The 13,869-nt window shown below is 64.9% G+C and overlaps 3 protein-coding genes across 4 annotated transcripts; all 3 read right to left on the reverse strand.

Annotated features, from left to right (window-relative positions):
• Positions 1-656: 656 nt before the first annotated feature.
• Positions 657-2,801, reverse strand: ECHS1 (enoyl-CoA hydratase, short chain 1). Its single transcript, XM_072869311.1, has 8 exons — positions 2,642-2,801; positions 1,931-2,128; positions 1,725-1,852; positions 1,545-1,644; positions 1,333-1,437; positions 1,128-1,247; positions 972-1,039; positions 657-887 (listed from the first exon to the last, which is right to left on the reverse strand). The coding sequence occupies exons 1-8, from the start codon at positions 2,760-2,762 to the stop codon at positions 822-824; spliced, it is 906 nt and encodes a 301-aa protein (XP_072725412.1). The 5' UTR covers positions 2,763-2,801; the 3' UTR covers positions 657-821.
• A 1,944-nt stretch (positions 2,802-4,745) lies between these two features.
• Positions 4,746-7,968, reverse strand: MTG1 (mitochondrial ribosome associated GTPase 1). The gene is made up of 11 exons (XM_072869310.1): positions 7,821-7,968; positions 7,674-7,740; positions 7,299-7,401; positions 7,128-7,208; positions 6,789-6,845; positions 6,485-6,575; positions 6,311-6,372; positions 5,975-6,071; positions 5,665-5,746; positions 5,411-5,523; positions 4,746-5,290 (listed from the first exon to the last, which is right to left on the reverse strand). The coding sequence occupies exons 1-11, from the start codon at positions 7,966-7,968 to the stop codon at positions 5,193-5,195; spliced, it is 999 nt and encodes a 332-aa protein (XP_072725411.1). The 3' UTR covers positions 4,746-5,192.
• Positions 7,969-9,700: 1,732 nt separating this feature from the next.
• PAOX (polyamine oxidase) lies at positions 9,701-12,820 on the reverse strand. 2 transcript variants are annotated; one of them, XM_072869309.1, is made up of 7 exons: positions 12,668-12,820; positions 11,804-12,296; positions 11,525-11,724; positions 11,055-11,310; positions 10,720-10,832; positions 10,470-10,627; positions 9,815-10,004 (listed from the first exon to the last, which is right to left on the reverse strand). In XM_072869309.1, the coding sequence occupies exons 1-7, from the start codon at positions 12,813-12,815 to the stop codon at positions 9,864-9,866; spliced, it is 1,509 nt and encodes a 502-aa protein (XP_072725410.1). In that variant the 5' UTR covers positions 12,816-12,820; the 3' UTR covers positions 9,815-9,863. The 2 variants fall into 2 exon arrangements, with proteins under 2 accessions (XP_072725408.1, XP_072725410.1); XM_072869307.1 differs by having other exon boundaries at positions 9,701-10,004; positions 10,470-10,832.
• Positions 12,821-13,869: the final 1,049 nt, after the last annotated feature.

The following is a 13,869-nucleotide window of genomic DNA, read 5'->3' on the forward strand; positions in this document are numbered from 1 at the left end:
CCCGCCAAGCCCAGGCAAGACCGGAGGAGGACCGCGACTACCTCCACCACCCCCAGGATGATGCCAGGGAGGCCGATGCCCACGGGCCACCCCGGACACTGTCCCTGGAGGTGCAGACTGGCCCAGAGGAGGACCGCGACCATCTCCACCACAGCTCAGTGTAGACGTGCCCAGGCTGCTAAATGAGGGGTGGGAGCTGCCCCTGGGGTTTCCTGAGGGTACTCGTCCCTCACTACCCACCCTTGAGCCCCCAATAAACGCATTTCCCCCTCCACATCCTGGTGGGCTCCTCATTGCTGCCAGAAACCTAAGTGCAGGGCCCCCAAATCTGGGGGATCCCTCTGCCTGGGCTCACCCCGAGGCCCTGGGCAGGGTGATGATGATGCCTTGGGGTGGGGGACTCAGCCCATCACCCCGGCCTCAATTCAGCCCAGGTGGGGCTGAGGCTGAGCAAATTCAGCGCATCAGTGTTGCGCCCAAGAAGGCGCTGCAGGCTGTCCCCTCCCCAGGGGACACACAGACCTATTGTTTTGCGAGGCTGCTCTTGCCCAGCCTGGTGTCAGAGAGCAGTGTGATGGAGTGAGGAGGTCTCAGTGAACCCCAACATTTCCCAGCTCAGGGTGGACCCCACAGCAAGGATGCCCCATGTCCCAGCAGCACCAGGAAAACCTTTTAATAGCAATGGCAAAGGTGGTCCCCACTTCTGGTTGTCTCACTCCAGGCAAGTATCGCTCGCCGCTGTGTCCAGGACCCCCTCCACGGGGTGATGCAGGGGGCTGATGGGGAGCAGGCGGCCGCAGGGACCTGCACCACCCCCAGGCTTAGCTGTCGGTGAAGTTCGCCTTCCGCTTCTCCACGAATGCCGTCATTCCCTCTTTGCGGTCGCCCTGTGAGGAGCAGAGAGGTGAGGTTGGGGGGACTGCAGCAGCCCCACTATCCCCCCCCACAATGGGGCCAATCCCCCTACTCACGGTGGCAAAGGTGGCGTAAAAAAGCCGCTTCTCTGTCCTGGTGCCCTCCGCCAGCGTCGTCTCGAAGGCTGAGAGCAAGGGAGAAGTTGGGGAGACCCCGCTGCCTAGCCCTGCAGCCCACCCGGGGAGGTTCCTGGTTGGCCCCTCAGCCCTTACCGGTGTTGACCGACTCCTTCGCCATGGCGGCCACCAGCTTGGAGTTGCTGGCGATCTTCTCAGCGCAGGTGATGGCTGCATCCAGCAGCTTCTCCACGGGGAAGACCTTGCTGACCAGACCTAGGATGGACGGTGGGAGGTAGTGGGGTGGGGGAACAGCTCCCCGCCAGACCCCTGCGGTGCCGGGGCTGGGCCACGTCCCTACCTGCCTCCTTTGCCTCCATCGCCGAAATCCGGTCCCCAGTGAGGACCATCTCCATTGCCAGTGACTTCCCCACCGCCCTGGTCAACCTCTGCGTCCCTCCGGCACCTGGAACCATTTGGGGAAGGGAAATGTCCAGAGAAGGATACCTGGGTGTCCCTGCTGTCCCCACTCCAGCCGGGATGGACCCCCCTTGGCGAGTGCCCCCTGCTCACCTGGGATGGTCCCCAGCAGGATTTCGGGTTGCCCAAACTGTGCCTTCTCCCCAGCGTAGATGATGTCGCACATCATAGCCAGCTCACACCCACCTCCCAGCTGGGACAGGGGAGGAAGAGGGGATTCAGGGGGTGCCAGGGCTGAACCGGGGTGCACAGGGAGAGGTGGGGGGGACTCACAGCGTAGCCGTTGACGGCAGCAATGATGGGTTTGCGGATGGTGGAGACCTTGTCCCAACCAGCAAGGAAGCCGCTGCTGTAGCACTCCTGGAAGGTTTTATTCTGCATCTCCTTGATGTCTGCACCAGCTGCAAAGGGAAACTGGGTGGGACACTGATACGATACCACCCCCCAAATCTGGTTTGTGGAGAGGCACCCTGCCCTACCTGCAAAGGCTTTTTGGCTGCCAGTGATGACGATGGCCCCCACCTGCGGGTCATTCTCTAGGACCTCCAGTGCCCGCCGCAGCTCTTCCATCAGCCCCTCGCAGAGGGCATTGAGCGCCTGTGGCCGGTTCAGCTGGATCAGGCCCACGCTCTGCCGTGCCCCCGTCTTCTGCACTGCCAGGAACTGGAACGGGGCCCCTGCCCACCACCCCCCAACACTGCCCCGTTAGGCAACCGGCTGCCTGCAACTGGGTGAGACCCCCCCACCCGCCCTCGGGTGAGGCCCGGCTGCTGCTGCAGTGCCGCGCTATTTTAAGGTGACCTTCAGGGTGGCAGGCGGGTGCCAGCAGTCACCGGCAGTCAGCAGGATGTCACCCCCGGGGGCTCAGGACCGGGGCTCGCAGGGAGTTCCCGGTGCGATCCTGACCACTCTGTGCCGGGCCGGTGCGCGGTGCTGGGACCGTACATGGTGCTGGGCCTGTGCACGGTGCTGGGACACTGGTACGCAGTGCCACAGACCATACGTGGTGCAGCGACCTGGTGCCCAGTGCCAGGCCCCGTGCACGGTGCAGAGATCGGGCGCCAGGGCCCGTGCACGGTGCAGGGACCCGGTGCGCGGGGCCAGGCCCCGGTGCCCGGAGGCGGGCCCGCGCACGGCGCCTGTTCCCCATCGCCAGGCGCCCCTCGTACCCGCCCCGGTGCCCCGCTCACCGGCGCTGCAGGCCCGCGCACCGAGGAGGGGGCGGGGCGGCGGCGGGAGGAGCGCACGGCGGCGCGCGGCGGCAGCGGCGGCGGCCGCGGGGCGGAGGAACGCGCGCAGCGAAGCGGCCATGGCGAAGCGCGGCGTAGCGGCCCCGCCCTGCCCCGCTGCCCGCGGACGCCCGGCCCCGCTCTGCGCCCATTGGCCGAGGCGGCCCTACCCCACAGCGCGCCATCCCCATTGGCCGAGGCCGTGCCGCCCGTGGGGTCCCCCGTGTCCCGTGGGCAGAGGCCTCGGGGAAGAGGCCACCGGGCCCCTGCACCCCGGCAGGGCCTGGCCGCGGCGGTCCTGCCGTCCTGCCCTCGCCCCCGCGCGGCGGGACACGAGTGGGGCCCGGTGGGGACGGGATTAGGGGGATTTAGAGGCGACGTGGCACGGGACCGCGGGGGGTGCTTCCCCCGCCGCCTCCCGCGGCTGCACGCACCGTCACGGGCGGCCCCGCGTGGGCGCCGTGCCCCGCTCCCCCCGCGCGCACCCCCTGCCGCCGCGCAGCCCCGAGCGCGCGCCCCGGCCTCCGCGCGTGGAGTGGGGGTGGGGGAGCGCGGCGGCGGCAGCGCGGCCGGGGAGGAGCGGAGCGAGCCAGCGGCAGCCCCGGGCCCGGTGAGCCCCGCAGGCGGAGGTGTGCGTGCGTGGGGGGGAGTGAATGTGCCCCGCGGCTGTGCGCGTGCACGCGTGCGTGCTGCTGCGGAGGGGGGTCGTACAAACCGTGCGTGCGTGTGCGGTGTGTGCACAGGCGTGCCTGATGGACGCGCTTGAGTGCGTGTGAGCAGCGTGCAAGCGTGCGCGCACCCACAGGCAGCTGTGATCAGCACAGCAGTGCGCCTGTGTGTGCGCAAGCCATGCAAGCGTGTCTGTGAGCCTCGCGCCGGGCTGTGTGCACAGACACGCATGGATGTGCACACACGTGTATAAGCTGTGCACGGGCGTGCTGAGGAGTGCACGCTTGCAACCCGGGTGTGGGCGCACGCGGGAGTGCACAGGTGCATGCAACTTGTGCATGCATGTGCAAACACCGTGTGCACAGGTGCGTGTGAGTGTGCGTGGCTGTGTGTGCAAGCACGTGCAAGAGTGTGCCCCATCCGCACAAGGGGAGAGAGGGTGTTTATGCAACCCATGGGCTGCGGCATGAGTGACACACGCGTGTGCAACCCACGCACACGCGTGCAGCCTGTCTGTGCGCACGCAGCTCACGCATGGGGCCCGTGTGTGCGTGCGCGGGCAGACTCCTGCCTGCACCTCCCGCAGGCGCCTGCGGATGCAGGCGGGCGTGCGAGGCCGCGCCGCGGATACGCGTGTGGACGCCCGCGGGCCGTGGCTGAGTGCCGTGGCTCTCCTTGTGCCCAGGTGCGGCCGAGCGGCGGAATGCGGCGGAGCGCGGCGGCGTGCTGGGCGCTGATGCTGCTGGCCGCCACATTCTGCGACACGGTGGCCGGCAAGGGCGGGCGCGGTGGCGCCCGGGGGGCCGCCCGTGGCGGGGCCCGGGGGGCCGCCCGCGGCCGGGTGAAGGCGGCGGCCCCCCGCTACGGCTCGGCCGGGGCGGCCCTGCGCGTGGCGGGGCGGCGGCGGCGGGAGCGGCGGCCGGCGTGGCGGCGGGGGCCGCCCTGCGCCGGGCCCGGCTGGCCGGCGAGCTGGAGGTGGGCGACGGCGTCGAGTACCGCGACGGCAACTGGACCTCCGCCGCGCCGGCCCGGGACCTGCCAGGCTGGGCCGTGTCCTGCCTCTGCCCCCTGGCCGCCGTCCTCCGCCGCTGACGGTGTCGGGGCACCTGACCGAGCCCGGTGCAGCTACCGATGCCGCAAGGACCGGCCGCCCCCCCGGGGCTGAACCCGCCTCCCGGGCTAGCAGTGGCTCCCAGGGCTGCACCCACCCAGCGCCCGGTTACCCGCCACCACCGGGGCAGGACCCCGCGGGAAGCCCCTCCACCACCTCCCCCCCCCCGCCCCGCGCCCGACCCCGCTGGCTCGGGCACCCCCGTTCGCGCTGCTCCTCTGTACACGGGTCTTGCAGTGTTTGGAGGACGAGGAGGCTGCAATAAAAATGGGCGGAACACAGGTGTTGCTGGATGCAGGGCTCGGGAGGGGGACCCTGGGACGGCCGCTGCCCCAGCACCCTGCCCACGGAGGTTTTATTTCGGAATGGAGGTCCCAGTGAGGGCCAAGACCACAGCGAGGAAAGCGCTCCACAGGGGTTTCGTCCTGGCTGAATGCAGCAGCCGTGCTCCAGGCCCTCCTGGGTGGGCACCGTGCTCCCCATGGAGAGCATCGCCCTGCATGGTGACACCACGGGGCAGCCACCATGGCGCAGCCTCACCCCTTGCTGTGGGGATCCTGTCCCCCTGGCCCCTTGCAGCAGCCTGGAGTCCAAAACTGGGGGCTGCCCTGGTAGAGCCGCTTCAAATCACACACCAGAGCTCCATGCCGAGGTGGCCCTAGCCCCATGGGGGACTGGGGTGTCCCCAGCCCCCAAGGCTGCAGCTGGTGCCTCTCCCCCACGGGACAGGTCTCAGTCCAGTGTCACCCTGCCCAGGCGTCCCGCCCGGAAATCCCGCAAGAACTCGTAGGAAGCGGCTGGGTAGCTGAGCATTGTCACGTTGACGTTCCCTAGAGACGGGGGTGGTGGGTGTGGAAGGAGGTGTCAGTGGAGCCTGGAGCTGCCCTAGGATCCCCAAAAGCCTGGCCCCTGCACCCCAGGAAGCAGAGATCCGCCCCCAGAGCACTCACCCGTGCCCGTCAGCACCTTCACCTTCTGTGTCCTGCCCTGGGCAAGGGCCACACGCCTCAGCACGGGCTCGATGTCGTCGCAGGCCTTGGCCAGCCCATAGCGCCGCACATACCTGCCGAAGGAGGTGGCTCACACCCTGCCAGCATCGCTTCTCCCCCACGCAGTTCCCCAGAGACAGTTTCTCCACCACCCAGTTGGGACCACAGGCAGCAGATGCACTGCAGGGCCCTCTCCAGTTCCCCTGCCAGCTCACCTGAACTGCTGCCGCTTGTTCAGGGTGTACAGGAGGTAGTCGGCCATGATGTCCTCCCCCACCAGGTGGTCACAGATGGCTCCTGGAAAAGAGGGTCAAGCCCCAGCTCCCCCCCAGCCCTGCTCCAAGCCCCGGCCAAGCCCCAGCCACCCCTCCCACCATCCACATGCCACCCATGGGCACTCAGGCAGAGCATGCTAGCCCAGGGGGGCCAATGAGTAGCAAACTCCCACCCCAGCCTCAGGTACCAGGCCCAGCCAGGCCTTGAAGCCACATTTGGGGAGCCCCCTGGCCACAGCCTCCACCTCACCGCACAGCGCCAGCTTCATGCCCGTCTCCACATCCCCAAGCTTTGGGGGCAGCACGCCAGGCGTATCCACCAGGTACATCAGGGGCTTCTCGCAGACCTGGGATGGGGGGAGACAGGGCAGTTAGGACATGTGGCTTGGTAATTAGCACCGTGGACTCTGACACAGCTAATGAGCAAGGCATTGAGCTCTTTCGTTAAGGTCTTGCTGGAAAGGGGACCCAAGCAACCCTTTGAGAGCAGCTCTGCATGCCTTGAGGTTTTCCAGAGCTCCCGTGAGAGGATGCAGGGAGGCAGAGGCCAGCACCCACCCAGCTGGCTGTGCTGCGGGAATGGTACCTGGATTCTGGTCAGCACTGCCTTGGTGATGCCTGGCTCGCCACCGACCGCGGTGGCTTTCCCTTTGGGAAAAGGAGAGACACAGTCAGAGAAGCAAGGGATGCTCTGTCCTGCTGCCCGCTCCATGGCTGCACCAACGGCTCCTCCCTGAGCCCAGGCACCACAGAGAAATACCCTTTTTGAGGTGCAGCCTCCGCAGGGAGTTGATGAGCGACGACTTGCCCACATTGGGCACGCCAATCACCAGGATGCTGTATTCGGTGCTCTGGAAGCAAGGAGGATACGGGCAGGGAGCGGCCGGTTGTCAGCCACCCATCCCAGGAACGATGGGCAGCCGCAAAAGTGAAACAGCCCAGCCTTTGCTGGCACTTCTGGCATGCGTGCGAGCAGCGTCGTCCCTCCAGCTGGACGAGGTGACCTGCAGATGGCCACCCTGACTCCCTGCGCATGCACTGGCAGTCTCGCTGCTGCATCTTACCTCGGCCCTGTGGTAGCGTGGGCTGTTGCCCACCAGCTTAGCAACCAGGGGAACAATCTGCAGAGAAACACGGAAAAGGGCTGTAACTGCGGCTCTGTGCCTGGACTGGCAGCAGCCACTCGCTCAGAGGACACTGTGCCAGGAGGACACTGCGCAAAATGGGGGCCAAGCAGAGGACGGGGTGCCTTGGGTAAGCTGGAAATGAAGAGTGCTCTGGACCAGGCAGCGTCACCTCCTCACAGTGGGGCACTGATCTCCATGGGGCTAGGAGATCGGCACATGGCCCTCGGCTACTGGCAGCGAGAAGCAGGGCTGGGCACGGGGCTGCTGGCCCGCTACCTTCTTGACGTTGCCATCGCGCTGGCAGTCAGTGAAGACAACATGCGAGCATCCCTGCTGCTTCAGGTGCTCCAAGACTGTCTGAAGGGGACAAGCAGAGGCATTGCTGCACCTGGCCTGCGGTGACCCACGGGTCCCCAGCCAGCCAGTCAGCCCTGCCCCAGTGCTCACCGGCTGGCAGCGGGGATCAGCCAGGTCCATCTTGTTCAGCACCAGGATGTGTGGGCGGATGCCCAGTGCCTCCTGCAGCATGGGGTTACGGCCCGACAGCGGGATGTGAACGCCACTAAGGAGAGTGACTGCGCTGGTGTGGGAGCAGGTACTGGGGGGACCAATTTGGTGGTGGTGAGGGGGAGAGTTGATGGGGTTCGTGCGGAGCTGGAGAGGGGTACGGGATTGGGAAAAGGGGCGGCCTGGAAGGAGACGGTGCAGCTAAGGCACATGGGGGCGAGGAGGGGGACCGGTGCAGGGAGCGGGGTCCCGGCGTGCCGGCTCCTGCTGCCCCGGGGGACACCCAGGGGGGGATGAAGAGCCGTCTCGGAGGATATGCGAGCATCGTGCACCTCGATGAGGCAGTCGGCGCGCCGCAGGGAGGCCCGCATCTGCCGCAGGCCTGCAACACAGCGCTGGGTGAGCGGCGGCGGCGGAAGCGGGGGGGGGGGGGGGTCAGCCCGCCCCGCTCCCACCCCTCACCTTTCGCCATGTGCCCCGGGAACCAAGAGACCACATCGCGGCCGCCGAAATCGAAGCACTTCCGGAACCCGCCAGGCACCGGCCCGGGCCCGGGCCCGGGCCCGGGCCCGGCCGCGGCCGCGCGCACCGCTCCCGCCCACCCTCTCATGGTCGCAGCACCCCTTCCTCTGCGCCACATCCGGCGCGACGCGCAGGAAGGCGGAGCATGACGCAGCTGTCGAAAGAGAGAGGTGGGGCGGTGGGTGTGGCCACGTGGAGTGGGCGGGACGACGTCGGGTGAGCGGGGCGCTCCCCTGGGCGGGCGTCACTCCCGCCTTCTTAGCGCCATGGCGGAATCGCGGCCTACGGGGCCTGTGGGGCCTACGGGGGGCCCGACGGTGTGTCGTGGCGGGACGGGGGTGCCGAGCCCCGCGGGGGACCTCCCGCGGGGCCCGGCACCCCCCGTGCTGCGGGGCCTGGTCCCCAAACCGCCCCCCAGCCGCCCCCAGCCCCTCAGCCCACCCCGGAGCCAGGCCCGGTGCAGGCCCCGATGGACGATACCCGCTTCCTGATCGCCAGCACCAACTGGTACTAACACCGCAGCCCCTTTACCCCGTCGGACCCGAGCCAAGGAGCCGCATCCAGTTCCCCGGAGAGGAGAAGCCGCCGTGTCCCTCTGCCGGGGAGGTGTGGAATAATTGCTGGAGATGACTTAGAAATTAAACTTACATTCACACTTTTAAGTAAGGCACAGCATTGAAGAAGCTGCCCGGGGGGAGTGTGACTGACGTGCAAGGAATCCATTCCACGGAAGTTCCCTAGGCCTGCAACCTTAGATGTCGGCAATGCCAGGGGAACTTGGTGTGTTGGCTCTAAGAGGAACTGCCCGGAGGGTAGAGCGGTGTGGAGACACTGCGGCCAGGCTCTGCGATCATATGGGAACTTGAAGGTGCCACGGAACCGATAAGCTGCATATTTGCTGCCCTGGACCAACAGTTTTTCACAAAATGCTGTCATTTTGGTGAACTTTGCTCATTATAACATCGTTATAATACCAAGACACACCTCCATCCCAAAAGCTACCCACCTCCAAGGTACGACCACCCCTCACTGAGCTTGCGCTTTGAATCTTCCTAGTTTATACCTTTAAAAGTGAAGCGAGAAAAACTTTACACCAATCCTAACAAAGGTTATGTATGATTAGAGTCACTCAAGCTCCACCTGGAAGGTAAAAAATAGTGTAAAATAACTCGAGAGAGAGAACGTTAGGGAAGACACCATCGCGTACCACTCTGACCTGTGGAATCAGTCGACGGGCTGAGCCTCTCTTCCCCTCCATCGGGACACCTTTAGGTAAAATTTGAACACTTGGTTATACCAAGTGCCTCCCCAGGAAACTTAGAAATCTCTATAGAGTTGCTTTATATCTTTTAACACAATTGTAGCTGGCGGTATTACTCATACTCTTGGTATTTGCACGTGCTTTGCAGACAGTGAATTTATCACCGGTAATGCAGAAGAACCTGTGTATCTGTTGCTTTAATAAACTGTACTCTCCATTAATCTTGCCGTGATAGTTCTCATTGAATGGGACCAGACTCTTTAAGTGTGGCTGCAGTAGTTCATGCAACACAACTAGACTGGGGGTGCATCGTGTTATTTGTGAATCTGTAATTGTGAAAGTTCAGTACACTGAACGTGACCGGACTTACAACGTTGTCAAATTAACACTGTCGCCTTAATCTGTTTCAGTGAAAGCCCTGAGAGGGCTCTGACAGGCAAACATTGACTCTGATGGGTAGCTATATATACAGTCCTTAGAAAATAACCATTGACCAAGTCTGAGACTAAGACTGGACCTAGCCGCACCTAGACTCCTCTCTGAGAAGGAGTTTAGAAAGCAAGGGGCTCCTTTCTGAACCTCGTGACTCAACGGGAGGGTTCCCTCCCCCCAGCCATTCCTCAGACTCCTACGCGACAGTAACTTTTAACGCAACAGGAGGTTTCTCAATAAAGGAGACTGACTGGCAGCGACCTGCGAAGTACAGGTTTTATTTTCCTGCCTCAGAGCTGAGGAGCAGGGCTGGGTGTGTCAAAGAGCTGGTTGAGCCGCTCAGCCTCTCGCCAGCCCGACAGCAGGGCCCCGTGGGTGGTGGAGTAGAATGTGCGGTGGGTGGCCTCACCGGCGAAGAGGAGCTGCAGAGGCTGCGAGGCGGGAGGTGAACGCCAGGGGCCTGCCACCTCCCCCAGCCCAGCGGGGACACCGGGTCATACTAAACCAGCCTCGTCTCCCTGCCCTTTGACACCCTACAGATGCACAACCCACTCCGCAGCCATGTGGAGACGGAGGAGCAGGCACCTTCTCTTCCTTAGAGACCCACCCCATGCTATGAGGATGCTGGGAAGTGGTTGGAAGGAGCTAGATGTCCCCAGATTTTATGGAAATGGGGTTCCCCCCACTCCTATGGAGCTCAGCAGGAAGAGCCAAGGAGGGTTGGTTGGTGACCCGCGCATCGGTGACCCCTGAATGGAGTGGGAGTGGGGAATGCCACCTCACTGTGCTCCTCAAGGCCTGGGGTGTCCTCTTCCCACTTCTGTCTGTCTGTCCCCACACCCACGGGGTCCTGCTCCCCCCATGGCCTCTGCATCCCCTGGGCCAAAAGCAGTTACCCTGGGATCCTCGGGGTCCTCAGGCAGGGGCTGAGCCAGCACGTCGATGTCATCCCCCGAGCTGCCAACGGCGACATAGCTGTAGGAGCCCCGGGTGTAGGGAGCGCTGTGCCACTGGGACCTGAGCATGCTCCTGGGAGCAGGCAGGTGCAGGTTCCCTGCAGGCATGGATTTTGGGTGGGATTCAGAAATCTGGGCGCATGTTCCCCCAGTGGGGTTGGGGTGATGAGGGTGGAGGAGGCGGCGGTACCTGTCAGCGTGCGGAGGACGCACGTCATGGTACCGAGAACCTCCTCGTCGCTCAGTGTCTCCATGTACTCTGACTCCTTCCCCGCAATGAAGCCACAGAGGACGTGCCCGTGCCTGGGGAGGAAAGATGGGGCCAAGAGCTGCCTGCTGCCCTCCTGCTGCTCACCGGGAACTGTGCCCTCCCTGCCTTGGGAGCACCACTGTGTCACGGGCCACCAGCAACCCAGAGAAGGTCTTGAAGCTCCAGGCAGGACCAAGATGCTCCTTCACGTTGCCCAGAAGATGTCCAAACCCCCCACCCGTGATGCCCCTTTGCTGACACTCCTGGCCACATACTGCTCTGGTGGTTGGAGGACCATGAATCCAATGAGCTTCTTGAACCAGTTGGCCTCCAGGTCAGTGCTGGGCTCCTCGAGGGGCGACTCATCCTCCCACACTGCTTCAAGGACCTGCTGTTGGGGTTCCCAGAAAGGCTGCTCGAACTCCAGGAAAATCTTGTTGCTGGTGCCAAAACCCAGGCGGCGAATGGCCTCTGCTTTCTGCTCCGGCAGGGGAGGCTGGAAGAAGTCCTGGTGGCGTTCCTTGAGGAAACCTGCAGGCAGAAGATCGGGCAGCTCTGTTCGCTGGGCTCCTAAATGGGCTCTGAGATACCTTCCCCTCCCCAAACCCCTTCCCAGGAACCCCAGTGGGAGAGAGGAGGCTTGGAAGGGGTTTGGGCAAGTCCCTGCCCTCCATCTGCCCATCTCCAACCATGCCAGCTGGTTGGAGGGGACAGGCAGGACAAGGAAAGGTGTTGGAGTCCTCACCCAGCGGGACGGTGATGATGACGTGGTCGGCAAGGAAGGTGTCTCCATCCTCGCACTCCACCTGGATGGGGAAATCCCTGGCCTTGTCCCCTTCCTCGTGGAAGGACCCTCTCCACCGGATGGTCCTTACCGCCTTGTTGAGCAGGACAGTGCCCTCCGGCAGAGCCGAGAGCATGCAATCAGGCAAGCTGCTGTAGCCACTGCGGGAGGAGGCGCCGCTGGGGATGGGGTGCCCCCCAAAATGCTCTTCTGCGTCCCCCTCCAGAGCCCCACACTTACCCTGGGAAGGTGCAGTCCAGGCCGGGAAGGGAGACATACTCCCCGAAGGGCTCCAGGGCCACCAGGTCCATGCTGTGGGTCCCGCTGATGCAACACTCCAGCTTGAGGCAGGCAGCAAGGATAGCCAGCTGGAGCTGCCGGGCGTCCTCCTCACCCCCCCCCAGAGCGGGGACCCTCTGGGTGATCTCTGCCCGCAGGTACTGTCCCACGGTGGGCACCAGCGGCTCCTCAGCCCCCTGAAAAGCACGGGCGGAGGCCAGGAGGGTGTTGAAGAGGACATGGGCTTCACTCACGGCCTGGGGGCTCAGGACCCTCCCCGAGCTGCCATAGGCGATGGAAGGCAGTGGGGGGTGGCCCCCCGCCTCCACCCGCTGGTTCTCCTCCTGGGCAGCTTCGGGGCCCAGCAGGCCATAATGGGTAGCCAGGAGGAAGACAGGGTTCCCTGGCGAGGGGCCATGGATCCAGTGTGCCCCCATCTCTGCCAGCCCGGATGCTGTGGGGAGGAGAGGGAGGGGGTCACCCCAAGGCATACACGTGGCAGGAGTCCCCGTGGAGCTGCAGGACTCCCAACCCCATGTACACCCCAAAGCCAGAACCAGCAGACCCTCTCCCCTGCCCCAGTCCTGTGCCACCTGTGACCAGCTCTGGCTTGGTCCCAGTGCACCCAACGGGACCAGACACCCCCAGCCCCGTGTCCATCCCACTCAGGAGTGGCCCCACGGGGGGGGGGGGAGGGGGGGAGGTGCAGCTCCCCCATTCCTGCTCCTGCCCCGGTGCACCCCACCCAGGCAGCCCCATCCCCCCGGTGTCGACCCCCTGCCCAGACCAGTCCCGCGGTGCCGCCCCTCCGGGCCTCCCCCGTACCGAAGGGGCGGGTGCAGACGCGGCCCCCGGCGCGGGCCGCCGCCTCCAGCAGGCGGAGGGAGCCGTGGCTGCGGAGCCGCTGCGCTGCCCCCAGCCCCGCCAGCCCCGCGCCCACCACCACCACCCGCCGCGGGCCACTGCCCTCCATGGCGCCCGCCACGGCCCCACCACCGACAGGGGCCGACCCTCCCAGCACCGCCCCCCTTCCGGTCCCGCCCCACCTCTCTGGCCCCGCCCCCACGTGCCTCGAGGAGAAGCGGGAGAGGGGAGCGTCTTTTCTCGTGGTGGGGTGATGGCTGCAGTGAGTGGGACCAGAGACCAGCTGGCTTTGCAGATGGAGGGGCGGGAGGAGGCTGGTTTGGCAGAGGGCAACATTAAAAAAAAAGGAAAAAAAGATAAAACCTTGCCAAGAATCGCTTGGAAAAAAAAATATTGCAGCAGAAAAAAAGCGGCGAGCGGTGGGCGAGGCGCGGGGCGGCGGCTCACATGGGGGACAACCGTGGGACCACCTCACCACACTCCTTTCCCCGTCCCGTATCCGCACCTGCCTGGTGCCATGGCTGGCCGGCCGGCGAGGTGGAGGAGCCGCTGGATGCCTACGTTCGGTCCGTCAGCCAGCTGCCCTGGCCGTACGCATCCCGGCGGCACCGGGGAGAGCTGCCGGTCCCGGCAGTGGTCCCGCAGGCAGGCAGCTACCTTCAAGGGCCAGCCCCTGAGCTCCTGCTTGCCGGTGATTTCCGAGCCGTTGTGGGCACGAATAAAGCTCTCCGTCCCTGACGCTGCCTGGTGGTTCTTAGCCGGCGATTGTTCCTGCCCTGGTGCTGCCTGGGGGATGCCCCTGCCTCCTGCCCACCCCGGCGGTGGTGAGGCACAGATACCGGGGTGCTCCCGGCTGGGACGCCCAGGCAGCACCTGCCATGCCTCCCTGCCAAGCAGCAAGCCCGGCCAGGTGCAGTTGGGGTCACCCCACCGCCATGTGCAAGCAGCATTTATCCCTGCTGGCCCTGGGTATGGGCAGCCCCCCGGAAAATATTTACATGCAAGGAAGAGCCAGGGACATCAGAGCTGCAGCGCAGGCTCCTGAAATCCCCTTTGAGCATTTATTTTGGAGGGATTTTCCCCGCCTCTGGTTTTCCAGCAAGCAGCAGGGTGGGACCGCACGGGGTGAGGGGGCTGCACACCACCACGGGACACTAGCCTGG

This window comes from Ciconia boyciana, chromosome 8 (assembly GCF_034638445.1).
Source record: "Ciconia boyciana chromosome 8, ASM3463844v1, whole genome shotgun sequence".
NCBI classification, from domain to species: domain Eukaryota; kingdom Metazoa; phylum Chordata; class Aves; order Ciconiiformes; family Ciconiidae; genus Ciconia; species Ciconia boyciana.